At 42.1% G+C, this 23,665-nt stretch overlaps 1 protein-coding gene across 3 annotated transcripts in view; it reads right to left on the minus strand.

The window, feature by feature from the left end:
- Positions 1–23,665, minus strand: part of babam2 (BRISC and BRCA1 A complex member 2) — a 75,171-nt gene that overhangs the window by 9,557 nt on the left and 41,949 nt on the right. For all 3 annotated transcript variants that reach the window (XM_070979181.1, XM_070979182.1, XM_070979180.1), the window contains exons 7-8: positions 20,231–20,340; positions 3,176–3,275 (exon numbers count right to left, since the gene is read on the minus strand). In XM_070979181.1, the coding sequence (XP_070835282.1) occupies positions 3,176–3,275; positions 20,231–20,340 (210 nt within the window). The remainder of the gene's footprint in view (positions 1–3,175; positions 3,276–20,230; positions 20,341–23,665) is intronic.

Consider the following 23,665-nt stretch of genomic DNA (forward strand, 5'->3'; position numbering starts at 1 on the left):
GGAGGTCAGGCGGGGACACAAGTTCGAATAAAAGAGATGGAGAGTATCTGTGTGCATTGTGTGTGTGTGTGTGTGTGTGTGTGTGTGTGTGTGTGTGTGTGTGTGTGTGTGAGTGGGGGGCATTTTCCCCTGAGGGAAATGGCATTACATCATGTCTACACAGCATATCTACCTGTCAACCTGCAGAGGCCAAGGAGCGCACAGACAGCCTATGGAGGTTGGCCAGTACGCCCACGTCGGCAGATGCCAGACACACGTGCATGAGTGCACATACACACATTAACACACACATACACAAACACACTGCTTGACAAAAGGCATTCCTCAGTGGACACATGCTTTGCTGCACCAAAGCTTACAACCACGCAACCGCACGCACACACGCACGCACGGGGGCTATTCAGAAGAATGCTGCCATGGGGAGGGGTAATGGGATATGGGGTAAGGTTATTGTCAAAAGTTTCGTGCGTGCACACATAAAAATCGTGCACGTATTAAAAATGTGTGCGTGTTAGTCTGTAGTTGTGCGTAAATAAAAAATTTGTAAACTCTTGTTTAAGTCAAATCATGCATAGATTATGCAGTGTTATCTGTGAGAATGCAACTCGTAAAGTTACAACTTTCCAAAATGACAAATACGGATTGCAGTCTACGGACGTACGCTTCCTTCAGAATGAATACGAATCTGACAAGCGTGAAATAACTGTCAAAACTACGTCACGAGGTCACAGGCATTATGTATCGAGTGGAAGACAACATCGATTCTACAAACTGCGCATGCGTGAAAGATGGCGGCGGCGAGGCATTTGGAGCAAAGTCAAGTACGTAATTTCAAATTGTTTTAATATCATTTTCTTACTACATTGGTCTCGGGAACTGACTCAAAGTGTACATCTGTCTTATATTGGTGAGGGTAACAACCCAGACGACGTGTTTTAGACCAGCTGGGTCATGGTTAACCTAGTTTAGCAGTGTTTCCGCGATGTACACTTTGAGTCAGTTCCCGAGACCAATGCAGTAAGAAAATGATATTAAAACAATTTGAAATTACGTATTTGGCCATTTCTCAATATGCGTTCTTTTCTGTACTTGTGTTCTTGTGTGCTTGAGAAACGTCATCACTCTGAGTCCAAGTACTGTTCCAATTCAAAAGTCCGCATCTCGAAGTACACTCAAATACCCGGATGTGTTCTTGCCCCTCCCATTTTATCGAGGATGCATCGGATGGTGACTTGTGCAGACTTGGGGCAACCTATTCTGCTAAAAAAGTTTTACCCTAACCCAGTTAAAAGAATGTATATTCTCAAGGAATTTGGCGCAGAAAAAAATAAAAAAAATAAGAAAGAATTATATTTCATTTCCACTCCTCTCTAAAGTAAAAGAGATCAACTTCAAAATTTTAAATGAAATTTACCCAACTAACGAATATCTAAGATTAAGATTTAATTTTGATATTAATAATTGTGTTTTCTGTGAAGAGGAAATCGAAAGTTTGGAACATCTTTTCTTTTATTGTGAGTCAGTGAAATCTTTTTGGAATGAGATGCAGAGCTGGCTACAGTCCAAGGAAATTGAGTTACCTTTAACAGTGAAAACTATTTTTTATGGTGTTTTTGCTGATAATAAGAATGTGGACTTTGTTCTCAACACTCTGCTGCTATTTGGTAAGTTTTTTATTCATAAATGTAGATATTATAAAACCAAACCATGTTTAACCCACTGGAGGAATGAGTTTAAACTCTGGACTAAATCACTGAGTCTTGTTAAAGAAAAGAAAGCCCTTAAGCTATTCTCCCTATTGGAAACATTTAAGTTATTATGAAATGGCCCCTGCGTTGCGTTTGGCATATGTTTTGTTTTGTTTTTGTTTATGAATATGTATATCATATTCAGATTTAGGCCTTATGGTTTGTGTTGCTCAATCTAAGGCAGAATGAATGTACATTTGTATAACTTTTCTATGCCTTGAATGTTTGTATATATTTTCATTAAATAAAAAAAAAAAACTTGGGGCAACCACATATCCCAGAATGTATTTCGTAGCAACGATGGCGGAGGAGAGGACTCACAACTCGAAGTTACAAGTTTCGAAATACTGCTGTTTTAGTAGTACGGAATGTGGTTTTAAGATTATTTCATGTGAGAAAGTGGATGTTAAAACTTAAAATCTGTGGTCGATTCATCACGATAGCGCGTAGTTTGAAATTTACTCCAAAGTTTTCGGAGATGTGTTGTCCTGCTAACGCTACTGCCCCAATTGCAGAATGACGGTCCTGCGTCCTCCCGCCCTGGAGAGACTGTACTCCCAAGTCGAACTTGCTAAGTCCGAACTGCCAAGTTCTTAAGTCCGAACTTGGCGTACTTGGTATTGAGAAACGGCCAATGACTTTGCTCCAAATGCCTCGCCGCCGCCATCTTTCACGCATGCGCAGTTTGTAGAATCGATGTTGTCTTCCACTCGATACATAATGCCTGTGACCTCGTGACGTAGTTTTGACAGTTATTTCACGCTTGTCAGATTCGTATTCATTCTGAGGGAAGCGTACGTCCGTAAACTGCAATCCGTATTTGTCATTTTGGAAAGTTGTAACTTAACGAGTTGCATTCTCACAGATAATTTATACACTGCATAATCTATGCATGATTTGACTTAAACAAGAGTTTACAAATTTTTTATTTACGCACAACTACAGACTAACACGCACACATTTTTAATACGTGCACGATTTTTATGTGTGCACGCACGAAACTTTTGACAGTAACCTTACCCCATAATGGGAGGACAGGTGGGATTTTTTTTTCCTTCTTTTTTTGAATTATGTTTTTGGGCTTTTCTAGCCTTTATTATAGAGACAGTTGAAGGTATGACAGGAAAGGGGGGGGTGACACGCAGCAAATGAGCCGCAGGTGGGAGTCGAACCTGTGGCCACTGCAGAGGACTAACAGCCTCAAGGTGGGATTTAAATGAATGAAAAACATGTTAATTAACTGTATCTGTCACTTCTACACCATTTGCAAATAAAGACCTGTTTAGAAAAAATGAAGTGTTAGAAATAATGTAACGTAATGATGACCCTGAGTGGATGAATGAATGGAGACGTTATTTCACTTGTGATGAAGACATCCACATAAAGCACACTGTGAAAGTAACACGAGTTATATCAAACACGTTTACCTTGTTGGTGAGCAACTGGCACACTTGTGGGACATAGTCAATTAGGCATCCTCCACTGGGGAATGCTGGGATATGAAGTGCTGAGGAGCCTCCCAGAGCACTGATTGAAAGAAAAAAGACAACAGTTAGCCCGTAAACACACATATTTAGATTACACAAAGCACAAAGTTTCCATCATGCCCTCTCTGCCACCATGAAAACTCAGGACGAGGTGTCACCACCTGCCTTGATGGAAATGTATGCAAACTACTGAGCGAAAACAAAACCACCATGGAGCACATTAGCCGGCTGCTATGTACTGAAGTTGTGGAATTAGACATAAAGGAGCGCCTCATGCCTGTGGGATCCTCCTCGTTCTCCTTCACTCGTTCATTTATTCTTTTGACGTCCTCCTGATTCAATCCTGCAGCACAGCTCCATTAGTGATTAGTGCATGCTTGTTTAATCAGGAAATCTGCTGCTGCAGCTCCCCAGTGACTAACCAACTGAAGTAGTCACTCCCTCATTTTTCCTGATCTGGGGCAAAAACAGAGGGAATACCCTGAGGATGGGTTAAAGGTCTTAAGGAACCGCTTATTGGTTGTTAATGCTCATTTTAAGACACATAGGAGGATTTCCTCTGCAGCTTTCTATTTCTGTTTCATTCTTCATTATAGCAGGACAGTCAAAGGGCATTTAGATATGCCGTTAAGTCACATTAAAAGCAAAGCCGAAGAGGATGACTGCTGTTTACCAGGTTAAGCATGCATGATGCATGTAAATAGCCCACATCATGTAACATTATGTCAAATGTCAAAGATCACATATGTTGACATCCCATGTGCGTAATTGCCACAGGGGACTTAGGGGATGCATTCCCTCCAATGTAAGAAAACTGACATCCATCACCACAGGTTCACGCTCACACTTTTCTGTGTATGATCACACATGTTCATTCAGCATTCATTGTACAATAACTTATTTGTTTTTTAATTGTTTGGCTTATTTTTCCATTTTGCTATATTTTGTTAAGGGGAAGTAGCAGATTTATGCTCACTTCCAGCCATCAGAAATAGTATTTATATTAAATATATTCAAACAAATCAATAGCCAATTCATGAATTTATCTCAATCTGAGGGTAGTTATGGGGTTCCTGACACGTGTACAGTGACAGTAATACTTCATACACTCAAACTCGAATAACAATGAAAGCATGATAATGAAAGTTTTATTCCTTCTACCTACACACACACACAGACACACACAGACACAGACACACACACACACACACACACACACACACACACACACACACACACACACACACACACACACACACACACACACACACACACACTTAGTACACACAACTAATAACTAGTAAACATATAAATAAACAAATGAATGCGATCATTTGAGCCATTCTGTGCGGGTTGCTGGGTTCGGTTCGACAGGTTGCATAGAAAAGACATTCTGAGGTGCAGCTTTCCCCATAGATCTGGCAGTGGACCAGCTGTCTATCAGATGTAGTATGCTTGTCACTGTAATCTGGTTCGCCAGATTAATCAAGCTCATGTAGTGTAAACACAAATGAGAGAGCTGGAGGATCCTCCCATGATGACTTGCTTGCTTGAGCTTGTGCTCGAGCCCTGCTACAATGTGCCTTCATGCGTGCCTACATTGTGTTTTTTTCTCGTTGAAAATATGCCAGTGTTTGAGTGCCTTAACCGTTAATCTGTTAGAATCATGGCTAATGAGCCACTGTCAGATATTTCAGTTTTTTTAAATAAATGACAAAAATGTTATTTTCTACATGTCCTTGTTTTCCACTGCTGTCCCAACAACGTATCAAACTGTGATATCAGTCAAGATCAGTCAAGGCTAATTTCTCTCATCTCAATCTGGCTTTATTGTGGTGCCTGCAGCTGCAATTTATGATGTGTATTAGGTTATGGAGACGTGCATCCTGGTTATATTATTAACTACTCTCGGCAGTTTGGCAGAGCTCCAAAAGACACAACTATAGTCAGCAGAACATTTTTCAATATTTATGGTTCACCAAGTCAAGGCTCCTCAGCTTGGCTTTAAGTCTCAAGTCAAGTCAAGTCAAGTCTTCAGGCATTCTGAGTCTGATCGCAGACGAGTCTGACTCGAGTCCAAGTGTCAAGTCTGACGCGCTGCATCATCCATCCGCAGCCACAAAGAAACAGCATCTCTTCCTCGTGGTGTGTGAACATATTTTCCGCATAACACAGAAGTTCTGAGAATTGCACCATGTTGAAAATTCCAAAGAAAGGTTGTGGGAGTAGTGAGGAGGAAGGTGGAGCTCAGCACTGTGTGCACCTCCTTACTGTCATAACCTAAACCCACAGAGGTTGATGGGAAAATGATGTCTTAACAGGGGTGATGCAAAGGTCAGCAGTGACTTCACTCATAGTCTTGGCTGTACATATAGGCTTGGCTCAAGATAAGTGGAATAACTAGTGAAGCAGTGCTGTGTCGAAAACAGCTGGTTTCTCATCAGCTGCTCATCTGACACACACACGAGTTTCTACTGAATTTACTAAAATTAGCTAAAGATAAGAATCACACCCATTCACACAGATTCAAATATACTGTTTTTGCTCTTGATCACTCGTCTGAGTTTAGTCTTTCTGTCAGCTGATGCTCAAATGAACATTAACACGGTCTCATCCACAGAGAACACGCAAACGGTCATGAAGCCGTTTGCACTGTCAAAATCCTTTTCTCCAGAACTCCGACGCCACCATTTACAGTAGGCTTTGTGCACGTAATTAGCGTTAGCCTGCGCATTTTGCTGTGCACCAACAAATGGTCGATTGAAAATGACTTCCAGCAATGAGGAGAAAAGCCTTTGAAAATGAAAGTCTAAATGATGCCCATCTATCCTCCCACAGGTCTAAGAATAGCTCCATACCATTCAGATGGAAATGCGGACAGAGGCACAAAATAGATGGTGGCGTGTTCATCACTCATTTGTGTCAATGGCAGGCGTGCAAACAAATGCGATGCATTTTGGATTTCATTGGTTTTGCCTCTGGAACACTCAGCTTGAATGGAGGCTGATTACACACCAGCCTCCTGTGGTAGGATCAGATGAAAGGTCAGCTACAGCCAAACCCCATTTGAGGAGTTCTACAACAGTAGTTCCCACCTGGTCTAGTCTTAGATGTCAGGTCACGGTCCACACATAGACCACCACCCATTCAGTTTATGTCCATCAATTCATTCTGCCTGTCAGTAGACTCAAACCCTTTTAACGGTGAGGAAACTGTGCTTTTACTTCACAAAATGGTACTTAAAGCAGGCTATAATCGGAGCTTAAAGAAACACTACAGCAAGAGAGTGCAATTAGAGCTTTAAAAACATTAAATCATTGCAATGGCAGCTACAAATATTTTGGGCCACTTCAACCAGGCCAGTACTTCACTGCATAAAGGCAGCAGAGACTCTGGAAAGATGGCACAGTCAGCAGACGAGGCTGGCATCGACAGGCTACTTGTTTGATATGGTTGAAGGATGTTGTGCTTTTACTAAACAGAAAGTGGTACATAGATGAAGAAAATAAAAACTGCTGTATATTTTGAAGTAGTTTCTTTTTTACAAAGCTGGCCCACTCTGAACGGATCCCACCCAATGGTTGTGAGTCACCGTAGTACATACAGTACATTTCCTGAACATGAGCCATGTTTTACTGTGGAAGGCAGCATCATTTGCACCTAGTTGCCAAAACAGAGTATCAAACCTTCGACAACGAACATGTCATCTCAAGGTCAAGCTGAAGGGGGCAATTTAATGAGGCAGCAAGTTAACATATGCAAAACTGTACTGCACCACATATCTGTGCCATTATGACAATCAGTAAAGATGTCACAGGCAACGCCACTACAAAAAGAGGAAGGGTCGTTACGCTTCCGTTAAGCTTTCAAAGCAGTGGTGAGAAAAACCAGCACTGACTTTAGAAATAAGATTTTTTATTAACATTCAACAGAAATCATGATCTTTTCCTAACCTGAAGAAGTGCTTTTCTTGCCTAAACACAGACGGGAGTCTTGGCAGGAACCCTAGTTTCTGGTGCCACGGTCCTACACCTTTTATGGACACCATCCACCCTAACCACCTTCCTGCAACTCCACTGCAGTACTTAAATATGGTGTTTCATTCACTCAATGAATAATCCAGGCAGCAATTATGCTGCCACCACAGTGTAATTATGCATGCAAATTAGCTGTATATAAACATAATGTACATGAGACAGGGTTGGAAATAGGGATGCACCTATCTGACTTTTCATTCCTGATACCTGAGCTTTGAGTATTGGCTCATACTGAGCACTGATCCAATGCCAGTGTTTGTCTAGTATCTTAAGGTTTGCCTTAAACATCGCTTACGTAACCTTGCAAAACATGTACAAAAAATCCTGTAAATATGTAGATATAAATGTACTGAACTGTCATTTATTAAAACAATGGTATCCATTACCAGTTTGGCCATTGTCACCAATACCCATTCCAGCAATTTGAGTCAGTATCGCACTGATATCAGTGTTGGTGCATCTCCAGTTGGAAAACAATAGGTAAAATGTTCCTCAAATGGAATGTCACCTTTATTAATGCGTCATTATTAGGCTTGAGCTTCGAATGGCTTTACATGGAGTTTCCTGTGGGTGAGCTCAGAATCTAGACATAATGGTGTTTTACTTTCCAAGTGGCACCCTGAAGAGTCCCTGCTTCTGTCTCCACTGGTGACACCGCTCTCAACACTACCCACACATACTGGAGTCATCATGCAGACATGCTGCCTAACACAAGCCCTCTGAGCAACGCAGCCTACTGTATGACATATTTACAGTAGAGTGATACATTCATGCATGTATGTAAACACACACATGCACACACAGGCAGTTTAACAATTCATTTAGGTCCAAAAAGAGAGCAGTACGAGGACAATTAATGGAGGTGCAGTAGAGCAAATTCACAAGATCATGGTTCAGTGACACAAGTCTTCGCAGTACAAAGACTGCAGCAGTTATCAGAGTTGGAAGTAGAAGCATCTCTGCCACGCAACATTTACAGTAGACGGCTACATGCATGCATGTAAACACACACACACAAACACACACACACTCGTGCTGTACAGTGACAGGGCTGTCTGTGACTTCATCAACCAGAGATTATCCTGTGTGACTCAGGTGGATGGTGACGAAGCTCAGTTTGTTTATTTGTGTGTCCCTCTGTGTATGTGTGAGAGAGGGTGTGTGTGACAGCGCAGTGACAGCGTGAGAGCAGATAAAGGCTCAATTGGAAAGAGGGCAGATATGATTCACTACCAAAGTGAAAGATAAGGCCAAGAAGAACCCGTTTGGAGATTCAAATGGAGTTTCAAAGCAGCAACATTTCCATTTTGATTGCCTTCTTCATTTCCTAAAGCCTGGAGGTTCCTCGGAGGCCCACATATGACTCTGCTTGTTGACTGTTTGGACTAAATAACATCCTATTCTTCCTCTGTGAGTGGACAAGGCGCCTTTGGCCTATGGCGATAGGAGTCAGTAACCTTTCTGTTATGAGGTGACTATCCTGGCATAACAGTGCTGAAGTTTACTCAGATTCACAATTCATCATCCACTTGGATAAAACCAGATTAATAAGAGCTTCAGGCTGCAACCATTACACACTCACTAGCATTTGATAAGGCTGGGGAACAGGGAAACAGCTTCTTATTGCTAACTATCATGCCGTCAACTGGCGGCGGAGTGGGCGCTAATGGCCATGTGAGCTCCACGTCTGTATGTCGTGACTACTGTACATCACTGGATTACTGACCATTTAAAAAATGTATACCTATGTGATGTATTTTGAAGTTGGGGTCTTACATAAACCCCAGTTTTACAGTTTTGGTTATTTCAGATTGGAGATTTCATGCTTTGTGTTGTGTTTGTGTTACTCCTCACTGGTTTGAAGGGGGTGGGGCTAAACTTCTGAATCAGAACCTGATGGCACTCGTGGGGCTGTTTGTTCATGCTGGTGGGCCATTATGCTGAGTTTTTTTTATTGGTTTTGATTGTTGCTTATTCAGTCATGAATATTTCTTTGTTACTGAGAAAAGGTATGATTTGACTATGATTCTGAGTATTTTCAGAGGGTATGCAGTGGTCTGTTTGACTAATGCCTCTGATTATATTGTAGTTGTGTACTGCTTAATGACTGTTTCCATAAAATGTGTCTGAGTGCTGTACTGAACAGATATGGATATGTTTACTGTGTGTGACCTTACCCACTTTTAACAACACATTAACATTTTTTTTTTCTTAATTTCCCTTTGTGTTTATTCAATGTGACCTCATGGTTGTAGGTAATGCTGCACAAACAGGATTTATTATTCTATTTCATTCTATGCATGACACATTTATTTTTGAACTGCCCAGTCCATTTGTAAACTTCTTTTTTATCATTTTCTTTTTTATATTTTGAATATGGCATAAACACATACTGTAGACTAAGCACAGGGGATTTTAGATGGCCTACATATTGAGGAGAACCTACTTACAATAGTGAAGCAGCATCACAAAACGCACTTCACACAGACGTACAGGAAAAGGCATGAAGCAGAAGTGTTCAAGGAGACAAGGAGGAAGAAAAAGTGGTAGAGCACTTTGAGCTGTTGGGAGTGAGAGAAGTGTCGGCACTGACATCTCAGACTGTTGAGTGGGATTGCTGGGTTAGTGGTGAATTTATTTTATCAGACTGACAATTTCTGACTGTGACAAGATGCTCACAAAACCTTGAAAAATATCTGATCGAAATGCAAAGATTTTCAAAGGCTATAAAACACCTCTACAGACCCTGGAGAAGGGACACACACAAACTGTACACCCACACAGGCACATGCACACACACACATCGGCAGGCAGGCAGGCAGAAAGCATGCACGGACGCACGCACACACATAAACACACACAGGCACCTAAAGGCAAATGCAGATACACAAACATAAGTGCACTGCAGCCTAAAACTGTCTCTCTGTGTTGATTTTTCTGGGCTCCTAAATCTGGTTTGGGGGCAGAGACGGTGCCCACTCGATTCTTTTATGCAATGCAGCAGGTTTTCTGGGGGAAGGAGAGATGTATCCAACTCATCTCATGGGCACAGTACAATCAGGTAAACGAGAAGTAACAGTGAGAATGAAGAGTGATGAGTCTGCTAACAAAATGGTCGGAGGAGACACAAAAGCAATCCTGAAAAAAAAAAAAAAGCTGTGTGGTCGTCGATGATGGTTACAGAGCCGAATTAAACACGGAAGTTATCTGAAACTGATGCAATGAAATCACTACACACACACACACACACACACACACACAAATAGTTCACTATAATGGGTATGAACTCACTCAGTAAGACATACATTTTGTAGCTGAGCAAATGCAGCATTAACAAAAAAAAGAAAGAAAAAAAAAAAGAGATGCCCCAAACACCTCCTCAGGATCAGTTTCGGGCCAGTCCACGCGTCCTTTCATGGATCTGTGGTGTCTAAATTCGAGCCGATCTACATCCGATCCTTCAACCTCAGCCCGCTCATGTTGCAGTGCTGCTCTCCTTAATGACAGCTGGCTTCTACAGTACAACATTTCACAGCATGTGAGAATGAAAGTAAGAGTGTGTGAATGTGAAAAATGATTTGATTGCACCAGTGGTTGACTGTGCTCTGACACCAGGGTTGGCAAAATCCACTGGGCAGCGAATACATTGTGTCCCCTCTCTCGTTCTCGCCAGCAAAGAACAGTCCACAGAACATCAGGTCAGCTTCTCATTTTGTGCCAGTGCGTTACTTTCACCCGTTAAAATGACAAATGTCTCCGACAGCAGGTCATATCAGCTGTCCAGTAATCCTATGAGCAGTTTTCTACCATAGCTTTCCTGGTCCTCAGCTTGACCTCCACCGTTGCTGTGGACTGCTGTTTCTTAATTGCATTATGAGCTGAGGAAACGGTTACATGAGAGTCCTTTGCGGTCTTCTCACCTGGTTTGCGGCCATTTTTTAGGTTTAATTTTTAATTTCAATTTTCAGATTTTAATTATTTTAAATTTCAGAGTGCTAGGCCACCACTTCAAGGAGCCCATGGTGCTGATTGTTGGGACAAGGGTTGAGGACTCAGAGTATTTGTAAAGATTTGAAAACTGCATCACTTGGACTTTTTCTAACTGTGATTGTGATCAAGCCATATCAAGCTAATAAAGGTCAGAGACTCTGGTAGGGGTTATGACAACTAAAATCTCTTGTGGTGGCCAAAGTTTTATAAAATGCTCGATTAAAACAGCACAAAACAAAAACAATACACTAATCTTGCTTAAAATGTTTAAGAGAAAGCTTTATCTTTAACTCTGCTCTACAAAGTGCTGCAGTGTCTTTCAGCTTATTGTTTTGATTTTCTGGTGCAACGTTTGCTCTCAAAAGCTCTGAAAAAGTCACTGTAAACTGCCTGCCCAACACCAAACAGCAGATGGACACAGTTAGCGACTAGGTGGTGAACACGGTGGAGTATTTAGCAGCAAAGGAGTTAGTGGAGATCAAAACTGAGCACAAAGTAGAGTGAATATCAGACTTAAATTCATCAGGTAGATGCAGACATGGCTGTAAATGAATGCTGAATGCTGTGTCAATAATAGGGATGTGACAATGTCAAAAACTCATGGTGCGATAACACCTTGATATTCAGGCCACGATACAATATCTATTATGATGTATGTAAAATTAATAAATCAATTAAGTGAAATCTTAATCTTAAAAGAAAGAAAAATTACTTGAAAAAAAATGCCCTTTATTTATAAATGGTATACAGCATTTTCTAATCATTTAAAATTTGTTTTTAACTTTCAGAAAATAAAAGCAGCCAGCTAGGACCTAAGCATGAGTGTAACATGTGCAGTCCAGCCTCTCACACTGCTACATCCATATTTCGTGCATTGTCTGTAATGACAGCAATACCGTAATGATTGCTGTCATTATTCATGTCGAGCTCCTCAGCTATGTTGAGTCCAGTGTGTGATTAGAGAAGAGGCTGCGTCTGTACGAAAAAACTTTTAATTTCCCATTTGCTGGTCATGAAATGAGCTGTGACTCTCATATAGCTCTGAGCAGCTCGTGAAGTCAACCCATCTGTGGTTATTGAGATGCACTCTGCTTTTATGAGGCTCTGTGTTCTCAGTTTAGCATTTGTGTCTTGGTACAGAGCTACTATCACTGTGGGAATAAAGTGTGGCCTTGGTGGAATTTGTATACTTGGACTCCAGCGTGTTTACTAACCTCTGAAATCCATCGTTGTCCACCACAGAAAATGACCTTAAGTCTCTGGCTATATACGGTATTCACCAATGCATTGTGTTATCTCTTCAGCTCTCAGACTGTTATGGGGAAGCGGGCCTCCAAATACATCTTTCAGGCTCCTTTGGCCTCGCTGAAGCTTTGTTTTTGTTGTGATTTGAGCTTTTCTGGGTGGCAATGTGCCAAATGGCTTCTCATGTTTGATTTGTTTCCTGCAGTGTAGTTGACCGTCATCAAGAAGTATTTGCAAGTTGTTTTGCGTTTCTCAGCTTCCTCTTTGCCATTGTCAGTTCTTGAAATGGGAAAACTGAAATGTTGCCACATATCAGCTCTAAAAGATGACAAAGCATCTTCAGTAATTTTTTTGGTATTGGTTAGTGCTGTCAATCGATTAAAACATTTAATCGCGATTAATCTCATAAATGTCATAGTTAACTCGCGATTAATCGCAAATTAATCGCACATTTTTAGATATTCTAAATGTCCCTTGTATTTACCATGGCTTAAACTTTCCTTTCTTAAGTTTCCTTTGAACATAATAGCATCCATATGCCTCTGTCGAAAGCCATCCATTGTCGCCTGGTTTTGACAAGGAGGCGGCGGAGAATTCGCATTAGCCGTGTGTTTGGCCATCAAATGGTATTTCAGACTGGATGTGCTACGATGATAATTCAGTTCACACCGACAATACACACAGATAACTTTGGGCTTGTCAGTCGACCCAACTGGCAACTTTTTGAAACTAAACTTTCCATTCAGAATATTGTTCGCATCCATTTCGGCGTTTCGCGCTTGACATCCACACAAACCGGTAGCCTACTCTTTTACAGCTAGCAAGAAGACAAGACCAAAGACGTGTGTGGGGTGTGCCTATTGTTTTGTTTCTGGTTTACAATCGGATCCTGTAGTTTCGACAGTAGAAACAGCTGATCAGTTATTGTATGTGAGTTAAATGTTGGCCACGTCAGAACTTGATCAGAAAAGGTGTTTCCATTTGCCATTAAGTGCGTTCACTTTTTCTGAAAAGTTAAAAACCACCTCAAACAAGCATAAAAACGTTTGGCCCCAACTGAGTGCATATTTTTCTAATGCTGCCATTTCCATGAACCTTCTGTGAATATGATACTACAAAATGTGCATACAAATCCATTGATGGGAGCACAGCTAGCTACCTGAAGCCACAGAAGGATGCCATCTATGTTAGTTGAGGAGAAGCTGGTTTTACTGTGTGCCTCCAGGGAAATAAATGTGATGAAATTCCTCAGGGACCCACACGCATGATCTTCTTTTGAAGATCGTTCTGAAAATCCGATAGCTATTCACATCTTTAATTGGACTCTTTGGTATGTAATTCCAAGGCAGCACACTCTCAACTCTCTTGATACGAACGACCCTACGACTGCCCTGTCTCATAATTATTCTGTTTGCTGGGGATATGATAATCCTACATTTTTTGGCAGTAATTTGGCTTGACAACAAATTCTACCTAAAGAAGCCTGCAAAGCAAGCATTTTTATATTCTCTGGATGTCTACATCTATTTAAGTCTCAACAGCAAGTTTAAATGTGTAGGGAGGGAAAATCAACACCACGCCGTTCACAATATATTTTCCTCTAAACGGCCCATAAAGCATTATATAACAAATGAACACTGATTCTTAAGCAGGTGAATCTGAAAGCCTGCAGAATTACAGTGATTTGTCTTCTCACAGTCAATAATTTCTCCGGAAAAAGAAACAAATACGGCTGTACAGTCCCATCAAAGAGATGAGCCGATGCAACAGTCTAGGTACACTGTACATTATTGGTAAAAATGTGGGTGTCTGTCAGGGTATTTCAACATCTTTTTTTTCCCCTTGCTGCTCTGTAAGGCAGAAAACATTACAGTGATCGTCTGTTTGAAGACAGGGGAAGAAAAAGTAACAGAGAGAGTAAGAAAGAGAGAGGAAGAGGGAATAGAAATAGAGGTATAACACTGTAGCTCAGGGGGCTTACGAGTTTGCGTTCAGAGCTCTTAGATCCAAGCCCCTGCTGAAGGAGAGTAAAAGTGAGATATCAAACAACTCAGGAGTGATGAAAGAGAAGAGTAGAGAGGTGGAGGAAAGAGAAAAGGAGAGAGAGGGAAAAGCTCTCCTCTCCCGTGTGTTGTTTTTTTTCTCCGCGCTGCGTTTCAGTCGAGCGAGGGACGACCTTGCTGGGTAGAGCACAGCTCTTCTCTCTCTTTTAAGTCCCACTCACTCTCTCGGTTCCCTTTGAGGATCAGCCAGAGGGATCAGCAGAGGAGAGAGAGTGATAGAAAAACGGAGAAAGATGGAGAGAAAAGAGACAGGCGGCAGACATGTGAAAAACAGGAGGGAAGGGGAGGGGGTGTTTGGAGAGATACGACCGAGGACACGAGTTAGAAACTGGAAAAAGTCCATTTGGAAAAAGTGAGATGGATGAGATAGCAGTGAAGGATAGGGGAGTGAGGGAGGCAGCGATGGAGGATGAATGGACAAACAAACAAAATGATCAGATGGTTGATAAAATGACAGAAAGGAAAGATGGAGATGTGAGTACATGTGGTTGATATGGCAGCCTGTGCCAACGGTGAGATCCAGCAGTGCCAAAGCTGAAACGATGCCACGCTCACTCTACGGCTGCACCTAAACATTATTTTCATTCCCGATTCGTCTGCTGATTATCGTCTCTATTAATACATTTGTTGTTTTGGCTATAAAATTTCTGAAAATTGTGCAAAATGCCAATCAGTGTTTCCCAAAGCACAAGATATTTACTTTATTGTCACAGAGGAATAAAAAAATAAGATGCTGGAATCAAATATTTGACAAGTAATCAGTGCTGCTCTATACTCATATTTCAGAAAATTAGACTGACAATTTCGAAAACTGTTAAAGGGTTAAAGTTCAGTTTAAAGTTTAAATATTTTCAGGGAATTAAATCCCATTTCTTGATACTACTTTTGGCATTTTTTTCAACAATAGCCAATAAACATATTTACATTCAGTAACTATCTCTCAACACAGCGGTTTCATTGGTAGTGGCGGAGTCTGCCATTGCCATTCTGGATTCAGATTGTCCACCTGCGCAGTCCAGGGGAATTTTATCTTACTGTGGACAGCCTCACTGTATACTGTTTACTCTCTTTACACTGTGTCCGAGTCATAATCCTATTGCAAACAGAATATTCTACTGCTGCTGCCTCACTTTAAAAGGGCTTTTTAAATTAGTGGTTAGCGGTTGTTTTCAATTTTTTAGATGATTTTTAACACAATGTCACAAAGGAGCCACAGCAAAACAGCATTTCAGCAGAGCAGCAGCAGCTTCAGTCTGTGTACACATGCATTCAGGCACAGTGTTAAGCAAGCAATCCTCTATGGTATATGTAATTTCATATTACGGTAAGGGTACATATCATGATACAGTGATTTAAGAAATGGTTTAAAATAACCATACTGTACTTCATCATATTTGATTATTGCCTTCTTTTATTTGGAAGTTCCAAACAAATCCTGCTCCATAATTACAATTTGACTCCTCTCCTCTATGTCTTTTTGTAGCTCTTCTGCTGAGGCTGGCAAACCAGTGCATTGAGATGCATTACCACCATCGACTTTTGCTGTCACGTCGCGTAAGAATGTGGAGAGCAGTCCTGTTGCTCAAATCCTGTTACTTTGCAAGGCAGCCCCTGATTGGCTACACAGCCTTCCCCGAATATATAGAAAGACACTGAGCGATAGCTCCTGTGGTGGAAATGGTATTGGTATTTCTACTGTCACGTTTTAAATACTGTCATATCGGCGAAACCTAGCATTAAGTATGGGCCACCTGCATTTTGGCTGTGCAGAAATCTTAAGGATTCCAACTTCAAGGAAGGAAGGGAAGCAGAGCTGGTTTAAAAATGGGGAAAAGTGAATTCAGTGTGTACATAGACCTGACAGCAGCATAGAGGATAAGGGAGAGACAAAAGGAAGAATAGATGTGTGGACAGATGGAGGATGGATGCATAGAGAAGAGAAAAAATAAACCAAAAAAGATAGGATGATTGATTAAAAGCTGGAATGACAGAAAGATTGCAGACATAAAGAACATTTTGACACTGAATAGATGTATTTGATATGACAGCCTGTACCAACACTGAAAACCAGCGGTGCCAAAGTCAAAGCTGAGCCAATTTCTGTAGCTGTCCACAGCTGCTACACTCACTATTTCATAAAATTAGAACTGATTTAAACAATTTCCAAAGCTGTTTTGATGTGAATTTTATTTTGGCATTACATGATATTGTGAACATTTGTGCTCGCTCGGGTTAATGCAGAAGCTCCTGAATGTCGCTGTCTATCAAATGCTTGCTAGAAAAACAGAGAAATGTGCAGGAGCGCTGCAGCAAATGAGCCTTCCTCTTCACTAAAGCCAATGCAGAGACAATGGGCAGCTACACAAGACCAAAGACTAATAAGGGTCAGTGAGGACATGGAGGAAAACTAACAGGGTAACAGATCTGCATGAACACACGTACAGCGAAAGGCTCGCACACATCTGCATGCTAAATTAAGTAGCATCCACAATGAATACAATACAAAGGCACTCATGCATGAACTTACACACACATGCAATCGTTTGTCTACAAACAACACTGCAGAAGACATACATTTTTGCCCTGGGTCATGAATTAACACACTCCCACACAGCTCACAAAAAGGTGCACAAAAGCATGTAGCGGAGCATATTCATACACGGCCTTGATATGCATATGTGCAAATATCTCAAGACAAAGCGGCAACATTAAGCAGCAGAAGAGGGTGGTAAATGAGAGCTTGGCTCAGTGTGGCACTGTTAAGCCTCTGCGTTTTGAGATGTTTCTTAGAGGGTTTAGATGAGGAGGATTTGTTTTATAGCCTCTCCTCCTTTATCTAACACCCCACCGCTCCGCCAGCAACCACCCCTCTCCATCCCCTGTGCCGTAGCTTCCCCACTTCCTGCTCTCCACTCTGCTGCCTTTAGCCTCCTTCTGTCTGTTCTCCTCATGCAACTGGCAGAGGAGGAGAGCCTCTAACACCACTGCAACAGCTTCAGTCTGGTCTGGAACCGTGGTAAGGTCAGTCTCCCTCACAAACGCACACACACAGCTCCATCATAAAACAGGCAGGCATATGTAATGAACATGCATATCTAAACCCTGAGGTACTCTGCACTTCCAACATCATTACAACGCTCTCGGTGAAAGCCGGTTCAACTGAGCTGTGCGGAAAGAAAGGTGTCTATCAAAACAGCACATTCCTTGTGAAAACATGACCAAGGATGCTCCGTACATGTAAGCCACAGAGTAATAAATGAAAACTTAAATGATCTCTCGTTACATTCAGTGTTTAATACTACAGTGAAAGATAAATGAAGCATCTTGGATGTTGTGCTACATGAAGGTCAGCAGGATTGTGTCCTGTAGAGGAGATAGAGCAGTCTGCCTCATATTATTGCTTAGATGCGCTCTTACACATGCACAGCACGCAAAACACGAGCATTATGTAGGACAAGCAGTAGGTAGGTGACCTTTGTTTTGTGTGGTGTAAGGTCCTGTCGCAATTCATTTTTACATATTGGAGAGACGGAGCGTCTGTGCCTGTGCATTTATCCGCTTTGGCGATTGTGCTGGCGAGTGAGAGATAAGTGGATCCACACACACAATTAGAGACAGATAACGTACAAAGACGGAATGATAAATGCGGGGGACAGAAGACGGAAGGATTGGATTGTTGTAAAAATTAAAAACAACTGGAGACAAGGACGACAAAAAAAGGAGCCACAGAGAAGCATGGGAGATGAGGATGAAAAAGGAACATGTTGAGACAGGAGGATGGGAGAGAGGGAGAGGAGGAGAGAGAGAGCGAGAAAGAGTGGTGGTGGTGTTGGGGAGCAGAGGTCTCTTAACCTGGTGCGACGGGGCGTGTGCTTGTAAATAAACATCAGCCTGAGATTATTCCGAGCACGAAAGCCCAGACCGTGGGGCCCTGAGGTCAGAGTGGGCCCATACCTGGCTCTCACACAAACACACACACACACACACTGACACACACAGCTGTGTTTCTATCCCTTCAGAGGACATTACATATACTTACATTCATTTCCTGGAGACTTACCCAAAATCTAACCTTAACCAGAGTCCTCACCCTAAAATGTAGTGATTTACGTTATGTGGACTTTGGTTTTGTTCCCAAAAAGAAGGCGAGTCGCCCACAATGTGACTGTGTAAACAGATTTATGTCCCCACAACATCAGTAATACAACTCTACACACACAAACACTACATGTTTGAACTTCTATCCTTGCGAAGCTACTCACTGACATAATGTATTCCCAGGCCCCTTACCCTAACCTAAACGATCACAACTAAAAGCCTAAACCCATACCTGTCCTTTTAGCCAAACCTGACCTAAATCTACCCTGACCTAAGCCTAAATCTAACCCTGACCTAAGCCTAAATCTACCCTGACCTAAGCCTAAATCTAACCCTGACCTAAGCCTAAATCTAACCTGACCTTTAAAACCAAGTCTGAATCCTCACACAGCCCTTTGAAGGTCTGTCAGAATGTGAGACCCACCCCAGATGTCCTCACTTTCCAAAAATGTCCTCACTCAAATTGGTTCTCACAAAGATAGGTGTACAAGCACACATGCACACACACACACACCCCCACACCCACATACAAACACACACTCTTATCTACATCCACACCTACAAAGACTTTGTGTTCAAGCCTATTCGAGTACTGGTGCATGCACACAAACACATGAAAACAGACACACACATTTGGGTTATGAAAACCCACGAGCATGCATGCATCCAAACACACACCCATCTGCGCACACACAGACACACACACACATCCAAATGTAAACTGACAAATGCACACAAACACACACACATACACACTAAACCTGGCAAGACAAAAAATGGATTTGAACAAAGAGAATACGCACACAGCTGAAGTACCCACTCACACAGTGCCCACAGACTCACAGAAAACATTCCACACATCCCGTGTACGCACGCACACACATGCACACACACAGTCTCTGTACTGTTAACACCCCAGATGTCTGCAGACATCCAGTCATCCCTAGCTCAGACGCTGTGTGTCATCCATCTCATTTTTTGTTCTTCCCTTGTTTTTGAGGAGCCGACTGATGAGTCCAGACACTGGGATGTGGGATTATTCGCAATGACATAATATGTCGCTAGATTCACAACACGCTCAAGATAATCCGTCAACTACATCTCGCATGCTCAAAATCAGGAGCGGAGCAAGTGGGTCTGCATCACCTTTGGCTGACCTTCCCTGCCCCTCCCTCTGATTCTAAAGCTATGTTGTATTTCCAAGTGAATCCCTGGAATAAACTTTGAGATCTTTTCATTCTCTCTTAATACTGCAGGAATGTGTCTGTGTTTACGCCAATTAACCCTGGAAGGTTCGTACAGCGTTTATACTAAAGAAGCAAGACTCTAGTCTATGACTTTCTGGTGGCACTTCATGGAAATGCTATGCACAATACAAGTTCTTTCAGCATCATCACAAAATAAAGGTCATTTAGATGGAAACGGTAAAATAAACCATGGATCCATAACATGAATCACTGCTGAACTCTGAGGTTCTTTGGGCCCCAGATGAAATTTGCTGTCCTTACATTTCATGTCGTGAATTCACTGACAGAAAATATCTAGAAGTGCGGTATGCTTACTGTTCAATGCTGGGGGAAAGGTAGAGTTTAGGGAAGACTTGGGTAGCTTCAGCATCTTCAAAGCTCACTGAGAGAAGGGCCACGTCCTCTCCAGGGTCCAGCGCTGTATCCTGAGAAAGACAAAGTCTGTGAAAGTCTGATCCATAGGCGAAACACCACTGGGATGCTGTGACTCATTCACATAGCAGCAGCAGCAGCAGCAGCAGCAGCCTGGGCTTCCATGCCTGGGCTGGGTAGAGTTAAGGCTGATGTCTGCATGAAATCAACTAGCTTGCAGGATGTCAACTTGTTCAAAAGGCCAATCCACACAAATGCAATATTCCAAAAAAGCCACACTGGGGGGCAAAAAAGCCTGCCATCATAGAGAAGGGAGAGGCGGAATAATGGTTCAAATGCTGCTTACTTTTTCATCATCTCACATCTGGCTAGTGACTGCGTGGACTGTCAACTTTTGAAAGGTACTAAAACTGTTGCATGCAGACCCTCCATCTCCATGATGGATGTGAGGGGAGCATAATTCAGATACTGTTCTGCAGTCTGACGCACTTTTTTTTTACACTTTCAAGTTTTCAGGTAGTCAACTTATCCATTAAAAGACGCCATCTACATCGCCAAACTTTTCAGATCATACACTTCTGCGTGTGCACAACAAGCAACACAAGTCCCAAAATATTGAAGGAGATGGAGAGGAGAAGAGGAAAGACACCAGAAGAAACATCTGTTTTGTTTCATGCCACATTAGCTTCAACAGCTGCACTATAAGGCTGAGCTGATGACTGGGAGCACCAATCAAATCATGTGTGAGATGGATGCAGAGGCCACCCGGAGCTGCTCGCTACAAACCTCGTCTGTCTCTTCAAGGCTCTAATTTCTCATTCTGTGATGTTTTTCCTAGAGCATGGCTACTTCTCAGGCACTGTCATTAGTGCAATTCCACATCAAGTACCATTCTGGGCTCTCTCTGCCGACAGAGGCTCGGCGGCATTAATCAAATGTTTTACAGATGGCTTGAACTCATCCATTTGTTATAATCGCTGCCCTCTGTGGTGAGAGGAAATCTAACCACCATACATGATAGACAGAGGCACAGCGCAACCAGTTTGCAGCAAGGCCGCCTCCAACGTGGTCAGGCTTATTAACTAATTACGCATGTTTTGGTCTGCTGATCACAGAACCAAACTGACCATTGGCTTGAGAAAAACACGGCTGAGTGGGAGGAAGAAGAAATTCCTTCACTGAACATTTTCTCTCCAAGTGGAGTGGAATTAATTTTTCTGCATGTAATCTAATGATTACGAAAGAAAGAAATAATGAATTCATCAAAAACAATAAAATCACTCTAAACTTGAGTTCGCTGCAGCCCCAGGTGTCTGACAAGCGTCCGTCAGGGGCACAGGAAGCAGCTCTCGAGGGTTTCACCTTATTTATGTAACATTGGATATGAAGATTAAGGGTCATTAATGAGCAGTTCTTGAAAGTACAGAATATTGATATCGAGCACAGGCAGATAGAAACAGTCATAACAATGACCGCAGCCCTGCTGACTATATCATACAGTCTGCCTTGTGGCAGATACATTAGAGGGTTAAGACATAAGGAGTCGAAGGGAGGCGGTGAAAGACAGCTGGGTGTGTGGCATCCAAAAGTGTTGCTGGATGGAATCAGCTCACATCAATATACTGTGCATCAGTAAACAAGAACTGCTCTCTGTCTCACAGCAGCGCTCGCGGCTTCTGCCGCTGAAGATATGGGACAGATAGGAACAGGCATGGAGATGTGGGGCCAGGGCAGGCATGGGGCTTGGGAAAAGATTGTTTTGCTCCAGTTTGTAGCTGTCAAGTCCCGTTCTCATCTTTAAAGGTGATTTAATGGATGCTTCATTTGGACTGGGACAGAGTAAACAGACAGATGAGATCCAACAGGAAGGTGAGAGGGCCAAACAAAGAACATGGGGCAGCTCTGTGCGCGCTGCAGCAGACCATCCCTCGATTCGGTCAGACCAAGGGCACTGTTGAAGGGAGAGCCTTTTTGTGGAATGATTCAGACTCTATTCGTCCCAGAAGACAGCGAGGAGCTGTCACAAGTCATATTGCATCAGTGAAACAAACAAACAAAAACTAAAGGCAGACCCTTTAACTTTTAGCTATTGCCATTCTAAATTAATGTGCTGTGCAAGGAAGCTGAAGCTATGTAGATAAAAATAGTTTTTTTGGTCATGTTTAGTTAAGACTAAACTATGTGAAACTATCCAACTCTCGTTCCAAAAAGGTTGGGATGAAGAAGAAGAAGAAGAAGAAGAAGAAGAAGAAGAAGAAGAAGAAGAAGAAGAAGAAGAAGAAGAAGAAGAAGAAGTGGTGATCTTCTTGCATGTTTTTAGTGGGGGTTATTAAGGAGGAAACCCCGGGTGAACATAGGGAGAACATGCAAACTCCACACAGAAAGGCCCCTTTTTCCTCGAGCAGGCACCGAAGGCATGGCACACCACCAGCGCCCACAGCGGGATTCGAACTGGGGACCTTCTAGCTGTGAGGCAACAGTGTTACCACTTGTGCCACCATGCTACCCAAAAGCAGAAATAAATCAGAATGTGATCATATGCTAATCCATCTTGACATATACTCTCTATATCTAATGTTTTACCTCATCAGCTTTTATTGATTTTTGAAACACCTGCTTCTGAATTTGATGCAACACATTTCAGACAAGTTGGGACAGGAGCAACTACAGACTGGGAAAGATGTGGAATGCTCCAAAAACACCTGGTAACAGGTGATAGCATGATGATCAGTCAGGCTTCTACATTATACAGCGTACTCTGTCAGACAAGTTCGATCGTCAGTTATCTCCTCTAGTGTATGAGCTGAAAATGAAATATTATTTCCACAAAAATAGTCTATGGCCACATTAAGAGCTACGTGAATTTGTACATCGGCATAATGCAGCCACAAAGGGATGCTATGAGCTAAATGCTAACAGTAGCACATGCAGTAACCTGCTGATGTTGACTATAAAGTTTACCATGTTCATTGTCTTAGTTTATTGTGAGCATGCTAACATCTCTAAATTATCAATACAGTGCCGTACAGTTAAGGCTGATGGGAATGATGAGAAGTTTTTACATGAATTTCATCATAAAGAAATATGTTCAAATTTTGACCTGATAAATGTTCATGTGGAAAAGTTTGGATTCATCCTGAGGGTAACATGAATGTATGAACCAAATTTCATGGCACTCCATCCAGTAGTTTACACATTTCATCCAAAGCCACAAATGTCAACCTAATGGTGGTGAGAGAGAGAAATCACCAAGGATTCTTCCATAATGGACCATGAATGTCAAGCCATGTCGAGATATTTCTGTCTGGACCAAAGCACAGAGTGACCGAGCGAATTCTAATTCTGGAAATTTAAACTTGGAGGAAAAAATGTCAACGC

Source organism: Chaetodon trifascialis, chromosome 14, assembly GCF_039877785.1.
Source record: "Chaetodon trifascialis isolate fChaTrf1 chromosome 14, fChaTrf1.hap1, whole genome shotgun sequence".
Taxonomy (NCBI): domain Eukaryota; kingdom Metazoa; phylum Chordata; class Actinopteri; order Chaetodontiformes; family Chaetodontidae; genus Chaetodon; species Chaetodon trifascialis.